Source organism: Ixodes scapularis, unplaced genomic scaffold, assembly GCF_016920785.2.
Source record: "Ixodes scapularis isolate PalLabHiFi unplaced genomic scaffold, ASM1692078v2 PGA_scaffold6__148_contigs__length_123643588, whole genome shotgun sequence".
In the NCBI taxonomy this organism is placed as follows: domain Eukaryota; kingdom Metazoa; phylum Arthropoda; class Arachnida; order Ixodida; family Ixodidae; genus Ixodes; species Ixodes scapularis.
Window position 1 is genome coordinate 109,339,962 of NW_024609881.1, and position 20,013 is coordinate 109,359,974.

The following is a 20,013-nucleotide window of genomic DNA, read 5'->3' on the forward strand; positions in this document are numbered from 1 at the left end:
TCATACCAACTCGCCCAACTTTCCATTCTAGTAACCTTTAGGAGCGTCGAATTTTCACCACCGCACTTGTTTTTCTCAGCAAGAACGGGTAGGAATGACCACCAAGTTGTCCAAAAAACGTATGGTGATGATGATGATGATGACCATGATGATGATGGTGCAATGACGTCACGCTCATGCCAGCTTCAAATAAAAAGAGTATGCCAATGTATACATATTTGTGGTTATGGTGTTGAAAGAAACACACAACTAGGCAGGTAAGAAAATAATGTGTCGATTCGTACTCGCACCCGGAACGACCACACAGTCCACTCTTTTATAGTGCTTAAGTACAGTCAAGCTAATTACGAAAGCCACGCATTAATAAGCGTATTTTCGATCAATCGATGCCTACAAGCGCTAGGAAATACGAATAAAATTGTGCTGTGAGAGCGCCCAATTGACCGATCGCACCAGTCAGTTGGACTATAGATATAAGGGTGATTTCATCTCAACCGAGGCACGGATTTAGGTTCAAATTTTTAATTTTGATGGAAAAAGAAATATTGTAAACAACTTAATTTTCGCGAGGATTTAATTTTCGCGAATTTTGTGAATCGCCTACAATTCGCGAAAAATAGATCCCGCGAAAAATTCCGGTAAAATGTAAACACGACGAAAATAATCCCTGGAGAAGGGGAACAAGGACAAATACAAATCTCCAAACACAGCTAGATGACTGGTCCGCGACCGAAAAAATCTGCCTGGTCCGGGTATCGAACCCGGGACCTCTCCATTTCCAGTGGATTGCTCTACCAACTGAGCTAACCAGGGATTAGACGTCAGTAGAGCAAATAGGTTTTACCAACTGCCACCAGTCTAACACCAACAAATGTGAAAGGCTTGCATTTTAAGTAGGGTTGTGCAAATATTCGGAATTTCGAATAATACACTATTCAATATTCGCTTCGAGAAGAACTGCACTATTCGCGTTTTTCGAAGTGTCTACCCGCGCTTCTTACCGAACACTGGTGCACTATGGAGAAGCGATACCCGCGGAAGCGAGCTCCGCGGGTGCTGCTTTTCTGCATTACACTAGTGCTTGGCAAGAAGCGCACTCAACGGCGTAACCCGCTGCGATAAGCACTTGGAAAAGTATGAATATCGCAATTGCGTGCTTGGAAGAAAAACATACATTCAAAGCGAGATGGTGCCCGCGTGCCAGCCGCATTTGAAAATAAATAGAAACTTTGTGAATGTGTACATCTACATTGTAGTAAATGTTTCAAAATTATTCTGACTGTTATGCAAGAGCACATGTTAGGCAGAGATGCCTTTACAACCTGCGTTCATCATTAGCAATTCTTTCTTTTTTTAGCTCGAGATTAAAGAAAGAATATGTTATTTAGCAAGATTTGTAAATTCACTCAATTGGGAATACTTGGCCACTTCTATAGACTATTCCATTTAGGGCTCTCTGGGCGGCACCATTTTGTTCGACCGCAGCGCCCTCTCCACACATCCGGGAAGTTCAGCGGGTTCGGCCGTTCGGCGGGGTAAAACGAGAGAGAGGGCACGCGCCCGACTCCGCTAGCAGACGACAAACTGGGAGGTGTCCATTCTCCATCTTTGGGCTGTACCGGCGGGCTCTACCGAACATCGAACTCTCGCTCGTGGCTGCCGTTTTGAAGTGGTTCGCGTTCTTAGAATAGTTATGGCTACTCCAAAATCAGCCTGTAGCTCTCTGTCGTTCTATTTTGCTAAATGATCAACTAGCATATCTTTTTTCCATTACTTAAATAGCAGTTGAGTCAGCCGGCAGTACTACCCTCAACTACTGCTTGTATTGCGGCAGGAGAACACGTTTTATTTACTATTTCAGACTTCCACTCATGGTCGCTAAAGGCCTACACCAGTGCGAACTTTTGTATAGTAAAAAGGGTACAGCAACCGGATTTTCTTTTCGCCAAAGACACCGGCCAATCTGACACAGTTTCCCCTATTTTTGTTTTTTATTTGCACGCAGGTAACAGCGCGATTGGACCCGGGGAGTCTTTTTATCTAGCATAATATTACACGACAACTGGCAAACCAAAATCTGCGCATCTGCGCTTGAAAGTTCCCAAATGACGCGATTTTAAACAGAGTTCGCACGCTAGCCGGACGCTAGCTACAGCCCACTCGGCGGAGCGGACGACATGCGGGTTAAGAGAAGGAGTGCATTTTTTTATATTTTACCCTCTCTGCTATGACCCTAATGGAACTGTCTATATGATTCGTTTTATGTCAAATCCGTCGTTTACTTGCCATCACGGACATTAGACCTTCTGAGGTTACAGTTTATAAATGGAGATAGATTAAACTTAGCTTATAAATGAACAAGTGGAGCAACCTTCACGAGTTTAGCTGGGTTTTCGTCTAAGCACGATGCAATTGTAGTGAAAGCCGTGGAAAAACTATTCGATATTTGAATCGAAAATATTCGGCCCAAACCACTATTCGCTTCGAATTCGCTTCGAACTCAAAATCCACTATTTGCATAGTTACTAATTTTAAGGTTATGATTTTAATGCAGTTCAATGCAAAGGTGCAAGCGAGCTGGACAAGCGAGCTGGACGAGCGAGCTTAGCTCGCTTGCACCTTTGCATTTAATTGCATTATAAAAATGTAAACACATTGGAATCTATATTGAGATCCCACCGCGTCGCGAAAATTAGAACCCGCGAATTATTCAAGAACTTCAACTTTGACCTAAATCGCGAAATATTGAGCCTGCGGAAAATAAGTCGTTTACAGTATATGTTTTGGGGCAATTCCTATAATAAAATAAGACGCAAACGGCAATTTCGCCGGATTTTTTGTTCTCAAGCTATGGACCGTTGAAGCGGCCAAGGTGGAAACTGACGTTTTCCCAGCTTATCGGAGGTGCCATTATTTTACTCCATCCCTTTTTCCTACTTTCTACGCTACATCAATATAACTTTTTGGGAACACTCTAGACATAGGCTTTTTCATGATAATTAAGCGTTTTTAAGCGTAATTAAGGTTATAACATTCTTAATGGTTGTTTTTATTTGTCAAACCGATATTTGATGAAGTTCAGCAAGCTGTGCTGTGTGACCTAATCAACATATTTTTGTGATCGTTATATCACCCTATAGCTCCATTTAAGTTCTTTCTTTTTAGTATAGTAGATGTGCCTGAAAAACGAAAATTTCAAAAAAACAAACAAAAAAAAAAACTGGCAAGTTTAGAGTCGATTTTCTTAAAAAACACTTTTTATTGCTTTTATTTTTTATTCACAGTTAGTTAATATAGTAGTCTATCAGAAACTACCAACAGAAATTGTAATATATTGTTTGTATGGCCGCTATTAAGACTCGAATCTCGTGGTATGAGCGTTTTGAACGGGACTTCGCACAGGCGCTCTACTGAACATAATTTTGGCCTATGTAAGGTTTTCTATTTATCGTTAGCAGTTACCTCAATATCCAACCATAAACATTAAATAAATTTGGAGTAGTTTACTTTAAAAAATTTACTTCGAAGTCCGTATCCACAAGTGCGGGCACCCAGCGCTTACTTCCTCCCAATACGGGTTAGAGAATTCCTCTGGGGCTTTGAGTTTGAAATACCGAACTTGACTTGCAATTGTCATATTTTCTTATGCCAAACAGATATGCACAGCATATACATATGTATGATGTAGTATCTGACGCTTAGGAAGTACGGTTTATTTTGTACGCGTACGGGCTCTTTCGTAAATAACAAGCATTTCGTAACGTGTAAGGCTTCAAACGTGTTAGTCATATGTTTAGGTTTCGTTTCTATTTTCAGTGAATCATGTCTGGTTAGTTAGACTTTTTCCTCTTGACTTGATTTTGTCCGGGAGTCTAGATGTTACGTATCTTCTCCGTCAATAGGGCGAATTCGCTCACACACCTTGCAAATCACGCTAGTGCCAAGTAAGTAAGTATTGTTAGGATGAATATTGTTACTTCACTGGCTTTTACGCTAAGATATTGAGGTAAGTACTAACATTAAATAGAAAATCTTACATAGGCCAACATTCTGCACAGCTGAGCGCCTATGCGAAGTCCCGTTCGAAACTCTCCTCTCACAGCACGAGATTCGAATTTTTGTTTGGAGAAAAATATTTGGAGAAAAATGAGAAAGCGGCGAGGCGTCAAGGGAGCATGGCTTGTGAAGGCTAAGTGGCCGATGTCATGCCCACAAGCAGCAACGTCCAAGATGACGGAATTTACCATTTTTCGCGTTAAACAAATACTTATCCTATCGGCATGGGGTACAAACCGGGGGGGGGGGGGGGGGGGGGGGGGGCAAGGGGGCACCCCAGTTCTCAAAGTGGGGGGGCAAGGCATGCGTTTTGCCCCCCCCGGAACAGCCGCCACTGGGGAGTTAGGAAATGAAACGACCCTTTGCCCCGTAGACCCTTGCTATAGCCTCCCTAAACAGCCCCTCCCCCCCCCCCCCCCCCCCCCATCCTTCCCCCTCCCTGTTCGCGTCGCTTCGCAACGACGTTGCGCCTGTATCACTGGCGCAACGACGCCAGTGATAGTTTCGGCGCAAATTTACCTCATTCATAAGTTCACTAATAATTAATTTAATTCATCGTTTAACAATTAATTCAATAACTAATAATTTACTACTAATAATTAATCTGCAGATGAAAGACATTTCTGTTTGTATAGGTGGCGCAAGCTACCATCCATCACAAATAGTAAGTTCGGGCATACATCCACATGACCGATACAGCTTCTATTTTGCGTGGGTTGCGTCTCTGCGTTGCGTGTGGGTGTTGACGTTTCGCAACATTTTATGAATCGGCATTGGCGTTTATTTATTTATTTTCTCTGAAGTCGGTGTTGCAGCTGGGGACGTAGTATCGTGTGTCCATCGGACGGTGCTCGCAGCCGGCGACGCCGTTCTCTGCACGGTGTGGCTTTCCTGGTTTTCCCGTTTCCTAACCGGAAGCTTCTCGACGAAGACGCGATGCCGTGAAAGCAGGGGACGATGGGTCTGGCCAAGCTTTACCGCGCGGTTTCCCGGCTTAGCCAGCCGTTCAAGTTCCTGGCACACCTCTCGCTGTGTGGCTACGTCAGCGGACTGCTTTGCCTTCTCTCCGGAAGCCTCCTGCTCGCTTTTTTCGGCTCCAACATCAGAGAGGAAAAGGCTGTCAAACGGTAAGCCAGGCGGCATTCGGCCCGACACTGGGCGACCGTGTCAACGGGTGCCGCCCTTTGGCTTGTAAAGGCTGCTTCGAACGTTTAATAGCCTCCTATGACATTGTCAGAGTTATTTGAAAGAACGGCAAGTAAAATATACGCAGATTTGAGACGTTCTGAAAATACCCGATAGATGGCACTCGAACTCATACGGGAATAGAGTGCCTTCATACACTCGCGCTTTTGCTTGAGTGGTGACATCTCAGCCATTTTCACGCCCAATCGTTTTTTTATGCATTTTGAAGTGCGCGCAATACGGTGTTACTCAGCTCGAGCGCGCAGCTTTGGGTAATGCATAGGCGCCATTTTATCGCCCAAGTCACGCACCGAGTGCGCGAGAGTGTCACGCGCTGGCACATTCATTGCAACAATGGATGTCTTCACCCTGAGACAGACAGACATGTAGGCACCCTATACGGGAACGTGTGAACACCGAAGGCAGCACTTGCAACAGGTGCGGCGTTTTCCAATGTTGTTCAGCAGCTCGTCTGCGGTGAGCAGCGGGCCACGTCCGTCTCATGTTTAGGAGCAGTGTTGGCCAAGTGTTTGTCCCTTGAGAGCTCGCATCTGCGGCCAACTTCACCCTTAGGCACGAGAAAAAAAACACATTGGGTAGAGATTGAAGAAGATGGGTGAGTTCTTGGACGGAAGACACATGAAGCGACAATGCAGAGTACTTGCCCCAAACTATAGAGTTCGGAAGTTGGAACTGATTGCTTTGTGGCTTGATGTTACGGATGCCGTGTCCTGTTCTCCACTTGTTCATGCGTTTTGAGCGTTTGCAGTGTCGAACTTGCAAACGGGTCACGTCGAGTTTGTTCCTTGTGTTCCAAAGAGCACAAGAAAACCGACACACTCAATGCAGAGTTTTAGCAGATCGTTTTTTTCGCCTCTATAACGACACCCGATAGCGATACGATCCATGTCCAAGGCCGCTGGAGGGGAGAGGAGGTATCATTATCGAGGCGAAAAAAAATGATCTGCTAAAACTCTGTATTGTCCGAGTTTGTTACTGGTTTGGTGCTGGCCACCCAGAGGTCTCGGGGCATTGTTCGCCGGTTGACATCGCTTAAATGTTCACAGTTCTTCAACAAGTTGTCCTAGCCAACCAACATCATTTGCATGCTGCAGCAACTTGACGTACAAGGTGTCCTCCAAAATATTTATACGGATTTTTTTGCCGCAAAAATGAACTATGCATCGCCAAACGCTCGTTCTCAGCCTAAAGGTAGTGGTAGAGGTTCGAACCAGATGCCGAAGTTTCAGCACGAACCGTTTGTTTTCGGTTTCTGGCGCCACAGAGCTCCATGTATTTGAAAGCTTCGTCGGCTACCATTTTCCCATTGAAATTTTCAGAAAATCGCTTATAACTTTTGAATGAGATATCGGATTGTGCTGAGCCTTTGGCATCTGCACGGGCGCCTAGAGCTACCTTCGGGCGGAGAATGAGCTTTCGGCAATACATAGTTTATATTTGCAATAAAAAGAAAAAAATTCTTTTTTGTGGTTGGCATTTAGGTTTAGGTGAAAGTGAGAGAAAAATAGATGTTGGTAAGGTTGAGATCATCAAGCAGGGGTCATCTGACTGGTTGCATAAGTCGAGGGACAGATAAGTTTTCTTATTAATTTACTGTAAATTCGTAGGATGCAAGGTGCAGGCACCCAGTTGCAAAAAGTTGCTTCCATCACTTGTATAGAAATGTTTAGGAGCATTACTATTACAAGCTAGCTTAACCTTGAAGGGGCACTCAAGTGGATTTCGAGATTGTCTATTTATTGTCGTAACTCAGTCTATGGGCTCTGAGCATCTTAAAAAACCTGAACTCACATTCAAGAGCGACCGATTTCCCTATTAAAAGTCCAATCAAAGATTGTGCTTCGCTCCCCTTTCTGCATTATGGTGCAGAACACCAGGGGGCTCCACGGGAAGGGAATGCTGCAGGGGAGGGCATGTGACGGCTTCCCGGTGGACTGATTTTTCGAAGGCGCTCGTATTCGAAAATTTAGTCTGCCGGGAAGCCGTCACCCGTGATTGGCATAGGTCGGCATTTTAGGACCCACTCACTCACCATCACATCACCGAAATTGGCAGCCCATCAAAGTCATTCGCAATCACATCAGAAAGTACACTACCATTCAAAAGTCACAGCCCTTCACATCACAGAGTTCAACTGTGCGAAAGACTCATAGCCAATCACATCACGCACCCTCAAACTCGCCCCCATCATGGTTACTCACAATCACGAGGAGGTCCCACTCACAGCCAGTCACTCACATCACGGCCCCTCAGAGTCGCCCCCTTCACGGCTACTCACACTCATGAAGAGGAGGCCCCACTCACGGCCAGCCACTCACATCACGGCCCCTCAGAGTCGCCCCGATCACGGCTACTCACACTCATGAAGAGGAGGTCCCATTCATGACCCCATCACGGCTACCCACACTCATGAGGAGACCACTCTCACGGCCAGCCACTCACATCACGGCCCCTCGGAGTCGCCGCCTTCACGGCTACTCACACTCATGAAGAGGAAGCCCCACTCACGACCCCATCATGGCTACTCACACTCATGAGGAGCTCACACTCACGGCCAGCCACTCACAATCACGGTCTCGCATCCCCTCATCAAGGGGCCTCCTCGCTACGAGCCGAGCGGGCCGGCGCCTGCGGCTCTAATGTTTGTTTTGGTTTGTTCCCAGTATTTCTTTTTAGTTTTTTAACATTGAGCAAGAGGCATCCACGCCACGCCGGCACCACAGCACTACTAAAAAAAAAAAAATATATATATATATACAAATAAGCCAACCCCCGTAAGTTTTTTTCTTTTCCCCTTTTATTTGCACCGAGCGCGAAACCCGCTTTCCCAAGGTCAACCAGATTCGGGACGACAACTTCCTGTTGTCCCCGGCCCCCCATCCCACGGGGAAAACCGCTCCGGGACAAGCAGGGAGCGTGTGCTGCAGCCAGCATGGTTGCAAGCGCTGCGGACTCGAAAGTCTAGACCCGAAACTCTTTTCCGCCGTCTTGTTTCCGCCCATCGAACGTCGTTTCTGGAGTGCAGACCGCGAACTATACGCGTTGAAATTTTACACGGTGCGGACTATCCGCAGGCTTGTTTAGTATCACGAAACGAATTTTGTGAATGAAGGAGTATGTTAATTTATATATACATATATGTAAATTTAAAATACGTTTCGAAGTGCGAATTCATTACTTTATATATATATATATATATATATATATATATATATATATATATATATATATATATATATATATATATATACGGCAAATCCGCCCCCCCCCCCCCTCCATCCCCCCCCCCCCCCTCAATCTTCTTTTTGATGTTTTGTTGAACGCTCATTCTCCGCCAAGATGCAGCGCTAGAGGTCCGAACCAAGGTAACCAACCGTTATCTTCTTCAAACGTTATTTTTTCTAAAGTGGTCTTGGGAAACTGGGGCCCATTTTTGCCCGTTTTCGCTAACTAGCGGCATAGAGCTCCATGTATCCGAGCCATATGCTGAGAAAGTTCGGCAGATGGGTGGAGCTTGTGATCCGCTAAATATAGCTAAAATAAGCCGACCTCGAGATAACACAATATGGAGATTCGTTTTCGCTTCGCCACTTCGCTCTGATTGAGCCCACTGAAATTTGAGGTTACAAGGAGCGTTATGGAAACATTTCTCGTTCATCGGTATTCTATTACGCCTGTAATTCATCACTGTATTAAAAAAAAAACGAACGCTTTTTATCAATCTCTAAAAAACAAGGCTTACAAAAAAGCTTTTTTTTTTTTCGTTTGTTTGTTTTAAAAAAAAGCATGGTTTCTCAATCAAAAAGGGTCAGGCAATTTAGAGCACGTGTTCGCAGTCTCAGCATGGCAAACGCTTTCAGCGGTGTTGAATTGTAGCAGCAGTGCGAACATAGAAAATTAATTTTATAGAAAAAAAGAAGGAATGGAAGACGGTACTATTTTTGGAAATCGTTGCAGATAGGGAAGTCTGAGCAATTGATTGTGTTGAAAGACATGTCACAACGGACGTGGAGTGGCCAATTTAGAGTGGACCATGTTTCAACTGAAAGTACAAGTAATGTTTAACGCAATATTTTATAAATGAGAAAACACGATTAAAAAAGAGAATGACGTCAGCCCCGTAGCTTCCGCAAGCAATTATCTTGTGGAGGAGAGTCCTCTCCTGATATTTTTAATCTCTTCACTTGCGGTGACAGAGCTAGGAGTAGCGGGAATTCGAAATGCTCTGGGAAAGCCGCACAAGCAACACACCGTAAAAACAATTTTTACGGTGTGTTGCGGCTTTGGACTAGTAGGGCCACTGACTCGTGAGGAACGTTACTAAAGCAAGCTCAGTTTCGCAGCTCCCTATTCTCGCCTGCAAAGGCGAGTGGCCCAGGTGGCGGTAACGAAAACTAGCGGCGCTGCAGTCGGATCTTGCTTCCCGGTCCCGCGCGTCGTCTACTACCACCGCGTTGAGAGCTTCTTTTTCTTTTTCTTTTCTTCCTTTTATTTTTTACTTGCATGTGTATATTAGCAAAAGAAAGAAAAAAAAAAGGTAATGAAGATGAAGTGTAACACACCACAGAGATCAGAGTCGGCGCGTTGTGAGTGTTCTTTGAGTGTTTGAAATTTATTTTTGTGCGCGTCTGTTTCCTTGCGCTGTGAAATATTAGTATGAATTGCCAACTCGCTCAAACTCGAGTATTGCTATTGAAGCTTCGCGGGCTAGACGATCCGGAAGCAAGACTCGACTCGCTGCGAGTTCTCGTGACCGCCACTGAGCCCACGTCACAGGCGGAGCTGTGAAACTGAGCTTGCTCCAGTAACGTTGCTCGTGAGGGCAGTGATGGGAATAATTTCTCAAAAAACATCCACGTGATACTGATGTTTGTGACTCGAAATTGGAAATGTATGGGATCTGCTTAAGCATTTGCAGAATTTTTTTTTTTAATTTTTAGTTTTCGTTTGTGTAGTATATTTTTCTTATTTTTCTTTCGTCTGTTATTTATTTTTATATATGTACTCCTTATTATGCTTTGTTCTTTAAAAAAAAAATTCTAAAATTGCATTCTATCTCAAAACAAAAAACAAATTAGTTTTGTTTATACAGCAGGAGTTTAGTCTGCCAGAACATGGCGACATTGTTACCCACTGTAGATGAGCAATTTAGCCAGTGCAGTACAACCGCTAGCCTGGGGTCTTTAACGTGCACCACGCAGTAGTGATGCACGACCGCACGCCGGTACGGTGCAGCGCGAGCTTTCGCTCCACGCGCGTCGAGCAGGGTGTGCGCTTTAGCCCACTCGGCCACCGATCCCCCCATTCTATCTCGCAATCATGGAATGCTCGAAGGAACTATGAAGAAGAGGAGGTGGAGGAAGAAGAAGTATTAAATAGTTGATGGTCAGCTCTGTGTATGTCCTCCCCTGTCTGCGTGTAAGTGTTTAATGTTCAAGCTGTTTCCTCATAGACTGATTTGTACTCACCTCAGACGTGGACCACTTATTTTTTTCTTCGCCGTGCCAAGAAATGATTCTTCCCTTCTGATTATTCAATATCAGTCACACATAAGCGTTTAAATTAAAACTACCGAATGACGGAAACTCCAAATCAAAATAAATGCGGTTTTTCAGAATAATATTTGGCGGAAAGGGTTCATACAAATTGAGGCAGCAAGAAATTCAGTGATTTAAATAAACTCCTTTTTTCTCCACCCTGCTTGTAAGTGTGCTGGTTAAAGCCCCTTGATAGAGTTCCTCAATGATGCTGTGCTGGCGCAGCGCACAAGCAACATTGAGGCACTTTAACCCTCGATGTGCTTCATATGTCTTATATTCGAAAAAAAAAGAAGTGCCAATGAGCAGGTACACGCTTCGTGGGCTCTTGGAAACAAATGGCGGCGCAGCACCGAATTGTATTGGAATGAGCTATCGATCGAGACACAATGTTTTCGTTCTAGCACGTACTGCCTTTACGTTTCTCGCACGTCTGAAGAACAATGTTTGTCGACTTTTAGGAATCACGAATCGTTATTTATTGAAGGATATAGGCGTATGTGTCGCTGCTTGTACTTCTGGCTTATGTGAGAACTGCATTTGTCCGCGTGTGGTGCCAATGCACAACTCAATCACTCGCCTCAAATAAAAAAAAAAAAAATATGTTTACGAGTTCGACGAAGGGCATCTGTACGCCCCAGCGGAGAGCTGAGGATTAATTTCGACCATCTGGGGATCTTTCGGAATGTCTCCGAATTAAGCCGACATTACGTTGTGCGATTGTGCATGTAATATTTGTACTCGTATGGCATGAAGCCAGTAAAGATAGCTCGTAGTTCAAGTGCCATTCACGATTTATTATTAATATTTTCTTGCCGCACGAGTGACCTTGCAATCGAAAATCTCAAGTATATGTGGAAAGGGAATTAAAACCCAATTAATATGATAAGATTTCGCTTGCGATGTCTCAGCTCTAACGTTAAGCACCGTAGCTTCCACCGCACTTTTATGGCCGCACAAGCGACGACGCAACAACAAAAGCTTACTTAAAATCGTACAACGTGTATCAAACATAAAGGCATGATTGTGCGAAAAAGACATGTGCAAAAAAACAACCCCAAATTGCACGCAAGCCGGAACAGGCGAAAACGGTTTCATGCCACCTTTAAGATACTAAAGTGTTCGATGCTAGCTTATAAAACATATCGTTTTGTTAATAGCTTTTTAGAATGGAGAGAATACAGCTAGGCGAGTTAGTTAGGAAACGATTGTGAACCCATTATCAGGTTCACAAGTATGTCGTTAAAAGAATACAGTATGTAAGATTTCTGTGCGATAAATACCAGCCTGCAGATCGTCTCGTGCAGACGACCAAGCTTCATCCAAAGCAACTAGCTCGCGCTTTTAGCATTCCCGGTTAACAGTAGTCCATGCTAAGGTTAGACGAAGTATAGCAGGAGTTGAGCGCGGACATCGTTTTGTCCGTGGACTCGTGCTCGGAAACGTGATCACCACGTTCCTTGCTTCTAGCTTTACTGCCGACGGAAACCAAACAAAAAATTAGAGTTACGTCCAAAGTCATTTTACCCCAAGGTTTCGAGTTACGTCCGACGGAATTCGAAATCAAAATTAAAGTTAAAGTAAAAATTAAAGTAGACGGAAATAAAAGCTTAAGTTATGTCCTGTGTAACCAACGCAACCTTACTGAATGTTACACTTTACGATCTATACATGATGTAAACGAAAACATATCGTGAATTATTACTACGTTACGTCCGATGCAGCATTCGTTAATCGGTTAAAAGCGCTTGGTCCTATCTCGTCGTCCTCGTGTCCTCGTTTTTTAGGCGCTTCGCAAGTTAAACATCTACCAACTAGCCCACCTATCCATTTACCGTAACTTTAATTTTTATCTCGGGCTCCGTCAGACGTAACTTCACTCTTTATTTTGAGTTCGGTCGGACGTAACTTTAATTTTTATTTCGAGTTCGGTCGGACGTAACTTTAATTTTTATTTCGTGCTCGGTCGGACGTAACTTTAATTTTCATATTGGGTTACGTCGGACGTAACTCGCAGCCTTGGGGCAAACTTACCTCGGACGTAACTTTAACTTTTATTTCGGGTTCCGCAGGACGTAACGCTAGACATTGCGCTAAACGCGACCTTTCTACTGCCACGCCCCCCCCCCCCCCCCCCCCCCCCCCTCCCAGCTTGTGGCAGTGGAAGTAAATATTCTCGCCCGCTATCTTCGGTGACTCCATTTCTATAGGTACACAAGCCCCGCTATCGCCGGTTTTTGCCCAGCCCGATGTGCGTGATACACACAGCACTTCAAACGTTCCAAAGGCTGCGCGAACACAACTCGACATTAAACGTGCTTTCAATCAATCGCCATGAAATTGCTGGCAAACAAACTTCAGCTCCTTGCACCGCGAACGCCACCTCCCCAGCCCACGACTCTCCTCTTTTACGCGCGGAAGGTGCCGTAATCCATGCCGACTACACAAAAACCTCTCTACAGCTTTGCTTCTGCGACGCCCCCTCAAGCTCATCCATCTGCTCAAGCACGGAAACGCAATAAAAACACAACCAAACACAACAGTCGCACATTTACAAAAAACAAAAAAAAAGAACAAGAAAACACTCCACCATCCTCGTGGTCCGCACCACCCTTGCCATCAGTATCCCTCCCCCCCCTCCCCCCCCCCCTCTTTCGCGGCGCCACTCAGCTCTCCAAAGTCAAGCTGCACAACTTTCGCAATAAACGCCAACAGCCAAACTCATTTCAGCATCTGAATGAACTCATGAACTCACTCACAATCACGAACGTTTCAGATTTCACAGGTTCACTCCCCATCAGATCACGAACAAATCACGCTCGCGATGCTACTCACAATCCCATCACAAACTCATCACGCTCACGAAGTCATTCACCACCCCATCATGAACTCATCACGCTCACGAAGTCACTCACCATCTCGTCATGAACTCATCACGCTCATGAAGTCGCTCACGTTCACATCATGAGCTGATCCGAGTTCATGAAGTCACTCACAATCACATCATGAACTCTTCAAACTTCACGAACTCGCTCACAGCCACTCACAATCACGCGGTGAGTGTGAGTGAGCGTGAGTGAGCGAGTTCATGAGTGAGTTTGCCGAGGTATGGTGATTGGCTGTCGCTTGCCCTCCCCTGCACCCCCTGGTGTTCTGCGTCATGGCGCAGAAAGGGGGGCATGGCACAATCTTTGATTGGATTTTTAATAGGGAAATCGGCCACCCTTGAATGTAATTTCGGGTTTTTTAGGATGCTTAGAACCCATAGATTGAGTTACGACGGTAGATGGATGATCTCACAATCCACTTGTGCCCCTTTAATGTTTTGTCTATTGCATAGAGGTCAACTGTGGAAGTTAAAAACACTGACCAGGTGACGTAAGCTGCCACCTGATTGCAGACGTTGAGCTGTATGCATCCATCCATTCATCTCTGTTTTTTGTTTGAGCTTCTGATGAGTGAGATGAGAGGAATTGTTTGTGCAGGATTCCAACATGGATGGGTATCATTGCCACTGGAAGCGGCGTCATGCTTCTCTTCGTGGCCGTCATCCTGACCATCCTGCTCTGCAAGCTCGCTCACCAGCACTCTGCCAGACAGGTGAATAGGAGGAAGTTGCACTACAGCCATGCAGGCTCTTGGTTTGGTTTATCTTCTTGTTCTTGGCTAACCAGAGTTAGAGTCTTATGTTGCTAGCTTTTTTTTCTGTTTCACTTTTGCCACAAACTAATTATAGATGCTTAGTCAGGCAATGTTCCTCCAAAAAAATGAACCATAGTTTTTTTTTTCATTGCAAGAATAAACTGTGTATTGCTGAACGCTCAATCTCTGCCGAAATGTAGCTCTTGCGGTTTGGACCCGATGTCAAAGTTTCAGAACCAACTGTTATCTTCTAAAGTTGAAGGTGATTTTCTAAAACTTTCAATGGGAAAATGGGAGTCGTTCTCGGTGGTTTGTGCCATTCAGCCCTATGCGTTTGTGGGCATTGTTGGCAACAATTTTGCCATTGAAGATTTCCGTAAATTGCTTATAACTTTTGTGTCTTGAAACTTTGGCCTCTCGTTTGAACCACTAGTGCTACATTTGGGTGGAAACTGAGCGTTCAATGATGCACAGTTCATCTTTTCGATTAAAGTAATACCGTACACTTTTTCTGGGGTCACCCTGTAGCACTGCTGTCACAGAGTTAGCTAAGCTTGTACCTGTCTTGACTGAGTGAAAAAAATTGAGATCCCGAGCTGCAGATATTTTTATCAAGAGCATACGTTAGTGTTGACTTTTGCCTGGTGAAATTTGAAAGCACAGCTAGGATAAAACCCTCTGTGTTCAAACATCTTGCTTGCTCCCTTCGAAAACTACAGGCGACTACTTGAGCACCTTTGCTTTGAAATATCGCAAGGGGAATGTGACCACTGAAATGCGCAGTCAACGTACATGTGTGCACGCTTGGTTTAGACAGTTATTCCCGGGTATTATTGAAAAGCGTACGACTGAGAAATGTGTACGACAGTAAGCGTTTACCAGTAAGGGAAAATACGGTGCTATTGTCATTTTATACATTGAGTGCAATTGTGCAAATCAATAAGGCCTCGACACTACGTTTCTTACAGGGCCACCAAAGCTCCCTGATGGAACGCTTTCCCTCGCAGCCGGGTTTGTACCCGGTTCAACCGTCGCCCAATCAGGTGCGTGCCGTCACGCCGGGACAACCAGGAAGCCCCGAAACTGAGAAGTTGACGTAAACTCAACACTGCAACGACCCCTGGATTCGAGTCACCGCAGCCAGCATGCGGGATCTGTTTGCCGTGTACGATGCGGTCGCGACAGCTCCTTGCTTCTGCGTTGACAACACCTGTCGACATAACCTGTCTCGTTGGCAAGTGATGGACTCGACGGCAGTTCCAATCGCGCTTCTCGTGTCATGCAAGAGGTGCAGTTGACATGGTGCATCCCTCTTATCTGCACGTCGGAAATGGAGGCACCTGTTGAAGCAACCAGTTTCTGGTGTTAACAATTCTGGAACCCCCAGGGCGCAAACAACGGATGGAAGTGGCAGCGTTTTGTACCGCTTTGCGAAGGAAAGGGCTCGTTTCTGCCTAAGTGGTAGGTTTGCACATTGGAGCTGCCACTTGACGATTTCGTTGTCTGCAGTCTGACAGCTTCAGAAATGCAAGGCATAGCCTGGTATTGTGTTCACGCTTCTCGCTTCGTGGTTTGTTCTTCCGCGTTCTTGTCGGCTAATGTCACGGCCTCGTCGGCAACGGAGCGACAGTGAGACGCTAGGAACTCGCCGTGCCCTGCATTTTTTAGGCTCTCGGCGGCCGTGGTGGGCGACGCTGGTCTGGCAACCCCTCTCTCTTCTTCACCTTGCATCGAGATTTCTTTTTCTAGCTTTTTTCTTGACGCATTCTTCGGAAGAGTCTAACCTTTGAGCTCAAGACCAGCCGAAAACAAGCTTATTGCTTGGTTTGAAAGTTGAAACATTCCACATATAGGAGACCTCGACTATGCTCCCCAAAAACCACCTGCTCAATGCCTCAGAAATCTGTGTAGGAATCGCGTCCGAGAGTTTTCTGTACCTCCTCCGGAAGTGCTCCGTGACGTTGTACGTCGAATGTTACACGGCTGATTGCATCATGTTTCACATTGTAGGTCGTCTCGACATCACGCAGGTGGCAATGTGAAAATGAGATTAGCAGAATTCTCAGCTTCGATAGACTCTTTTAAGATGAAAATATTGCTGCTTTGCTAACTTGTCGAAACCGTGATAAAAATGTTCTTTTTGGCGGAGTAGCCCTTTTGCGTTTGAGAAGTTTCTATATGTAAGTACAAAACAATCAAAAGTATGCAGATGAATGAAGCGTACTTGATCGAATCAATCAAAGTTTGCGGAGCTTCCGAAAGACGAAACATATGGCGGAGCCGGGATTTGAACCCTGGGCCTCCGAATGTTTGGTGGGTGTGCTAACATAGGAGTGGTTAGCACACCCGAACAGATATTGGGAGGCTCGGTGTTCGAATCTTGGCTCTGCCAAATATTTTGTCTTTTGGCAGCTTTGTAAACTTTTGATTAATTCGATCAAGTACGGTTCATTCATCTGCATATTTTCGATTATTTCCTCTTTGGAGACCACATACAATGATGAAAGTGCCCGTGATGTGTACGAACAATATGCAGAGCTTCATTCTTCTGATTTGAGTTTTCGTCTGTTGTTTAGGCAGGCTTCTGGTCTATGACTTTCATAGTTTTATTCCGAAATAGGCTGTAGAGAATGCGTTTCTTCTCCACTTCTCCTCCGGCTGGCATATCTGCACGTGCTGCATTTGTGTTCAGACTCGGTTGCCATCACATTTCTACTTGCCATCTTGAGTTCTCCCCGACAAGATGACCTCGTCGAATGGAGGTGTTGGAACTGTTTAGCCATCAATTTGTAGTTTAGTGTGCGGTGTTGTTAGTGAAACACAAGATAGCTCGAGCGTGGTGCTTGGGATTCACTCCCTATTTGCTTCAGTCTTAAGACAGGGGTGCAACATACTCTTTCGCAACTTGTCTTGGGAAAACTGTTGGAAAGAAGTCGTCTGCTTCATGTGCAAGGGTTGCGGTGACGTCAGAACGATGCCGAGCTCTCATTGGCTTTGATTGGTAGAATAATGGGTAGGCCTCTATGCTAGATGCCTTGGGGTCTACCCACTATTTTTTTCAATCAGCCAATAAGAGCTCGGCGTTCTGACATCATCGCAACCCCTGTGCAAGAAGTAGACGAACTTACTTTCTGCATTGATATTGGAGAACCCTGTGGTTGGGGCCCTGAATGAAAGACTTGGGGAGCGTGTTTCGTTGGGGGAGGCGGAACCTTCTGTTCTTGTAGATAAGGAAAGATTGAAAGCTCCTTTTGAAATGTTCCTTGTGGAGATGTTCAGCTTTACTCACTTCATGTGCCGATGTAGTGGCGGCACCGAGATAACGCCTACAAATTGCGTCCTCATCATACAAGTAGGTAGGCGTGATACTTTGTTATTATTGCAGAAGGTGCGCTGAAGTCCACTCATCAGACTCACTGTTACTGATAGATCACACCCATCCCCAAAGTATGTGTACAATGCTTTTATTTTCTAGACTGTCGCACGATCTATACAAAGTTGGGCATCCATTTTTGTCCAGTGTACTTTATTACTGTCACTGCACTTTCTAGTCTGTATCCATCTTGTGACGACATCCTCACATTGTATTGTGAGATTGTGATGCTTTTAACTTACCTTTTTCCCTTGTGAAGACGAACAAACAGCCTGTGTGTTGCCAGGGTTGCTCCCACTAACCTGATGCGATTCATTTTGTACATTATAATCTTGTTTGTAAGGAGGGCAGCACAGGAGAAGCCATCTGACACTGAACCTCTTCATTTCAGCGTGCTCAAATCATCTCAAACCTGTATCGTTTTAAGAGAGGGGAATCACACTACTTCTAAGCTGTTTCTTTGGATTAACTTGGAAAATATTTTGCCAGTACCTCAGAGGCTGACAAATGGTGTGTTACTACCATAGGTTTTTCACATTGCGGCATTTATTTTTGTTATATATGGTTTGGCATAATGAGTTTGGGCTTATTTCGCTGAAGGACTAATCGGCATTGTTATTCCGGCATGCATTTAGGTGCAATGCTTAATTTTTGAGAGAAAATACAACTTTCTTCTGCATGTTTATTTATTTCCTTAGCCCTGAGGACTGCGTGGCGAGCCACAATTGTGACAGTATGTTGTGGCAGTTGCATTTGGTTCTAGTAATGCCCTGATCAGACAGAGCCGCAGTTGCAGCCGCTGCTTTTGAAGGTCACGCAGGTTGTGAGTCTAGTAATTCTCGGGGCTTGGGGAACGGCTAAAAACACATGAGAGCGCAGTTGCGTTGACCCAAAATTATGAGCAGCACACCAAAACACACTCTAAAACTCACAGTGCACATCACTTGGGGAACGAGTAGATGGCTTGCTCACACGTTTCAACTCCCATGTTCTGTCTGTTGCTGTAATGTCAATATTGTTTTCCCTTTGGAGTGATTAGGGAATTTTATGTTTGCATGGCTTTTGCTCAGGAATTAAAACCAAATTCAGCTCTTGTATTTCAAATAATTGCTCTGTTGATAAGGTATTAATAAGCAACAGGTGTCACTATACCTTGGAGATATGACACGAGTTAGCGAGGTTCACTTCTCCTTTTTCTCATCTGAACAGTGTCCTCATTTATGGGGAAGCCTCGGAAGCAAACAGTCGTGGAACCTTAGATCGGGAACTAAGATTTCATTGGCGTCACGTGTACCAAACTATTTGTGTGGCTGTCATTTTCTCTTGTTGCATTAATGTTTCTTATACAAGTGTTTGGATATGCTACCAGTGTCACCCGATACATCATTGAAAATGTTGCCCACAATAAGGTCCTGCATATTTTTAAAAGGTTTGCTGTTCTCTGACTTTCGGGAATATGTGGTGGTAAGTTTTTGTGTTCGTTGTAAATAAACTTATCCAATTGATTATACAGTGCATGCTGTTTTATGATTGCTGGATGAGGCAGAAACGCGATCATGTGGACGGCTCTTTTGGGCTTGGTTAAGACATGGTGGGCGTTTGAAGCCACTTCAGGACAAACACTATTTTCAAGTGCCCATAAGGGGATACAATACTGAGATTCTGCAGAATAAACTGGAAATTAAATGCATTTACATATTTCGTGATTTTACAGTGATGTTTGAGCCATAGCGTATGTTCTAAACTGAGATAGTACGCATTCATTCGATGGTAAAACAGCGTGAAAAAGAAATGAAGACAAAAGTAACATGCCATATAATGCCAGTGCAAGTTCGTTTTACTTCTGTCTGTGCGTTTTACTTCTGTCTGCTTCAAGAGCGCTGGCGTTCTAACTTCGAAACACCGTGCAGCTTTTTTCTTTCCTAGTTTGTCATGAAATAAGTTTGTAGGCCGGAATGTACTAAGGTAATTTATTAACACTCCAAAAAAATAATAATTTGCAAATGCTTGCTCCCTAAAAGAAAAAAAATTGTTGGAGTTGTTTTGTTTTTATGTCGCCGGCAGAGCCTGGTCCGGCGGCTTTCGCAGCTTTTGCGCTTCCCGTTGTGAAACCGAAACTATATGCTGCGCATTGGTTGGACATTGAGTACGAGAACAAAAGCGACTATTGAATAATAATTTTAAATAAAGCGATAATGT

General features: G+C 44.6%; 1 protein-coding gene, 1 non-coding gene and 1 pseudogene across 2 annotated transcripts; 2 read left to right on the forward strand and 1 right to left on the reverse strand.

Annotated features, from left to right (window-relative positions):
• Positions 1–740: 740 nt before the first annotated feature.
• Trnas-gga lies at positions 741–813 on the reverse strand. The gene has a single exon. It is a non-coding gene; the product is annotated as a tRNA-Ser (tRNA).
• Positions 814–4,751: 3,938 nt separating this feature from the next.
• LOC8035425 lies at positions 4,752–19,322 on the forward strand. Its single transcript, XM_002411294.5, has 3 exons — positions 4,752–5,183; positions 14,285–14,399; positions 15,410–19,322. Exons 1-3 carry the CDS (start codon positions 5,014–5,016, stop codon positions 15,539–15,541), a joined length of 417 nt encoding a protein of 138 aa, XP_002411339.2. The 5' UTR covers positions 4,752–5,013; the 3' UTR covers positions 15,542–19,322.
• Positions 18,120–19,322, forward strand: LOC8035424 (annotated as a pseudogene).
• Positions 19,323–20,013: the final 691 nt, after the last annotated feature.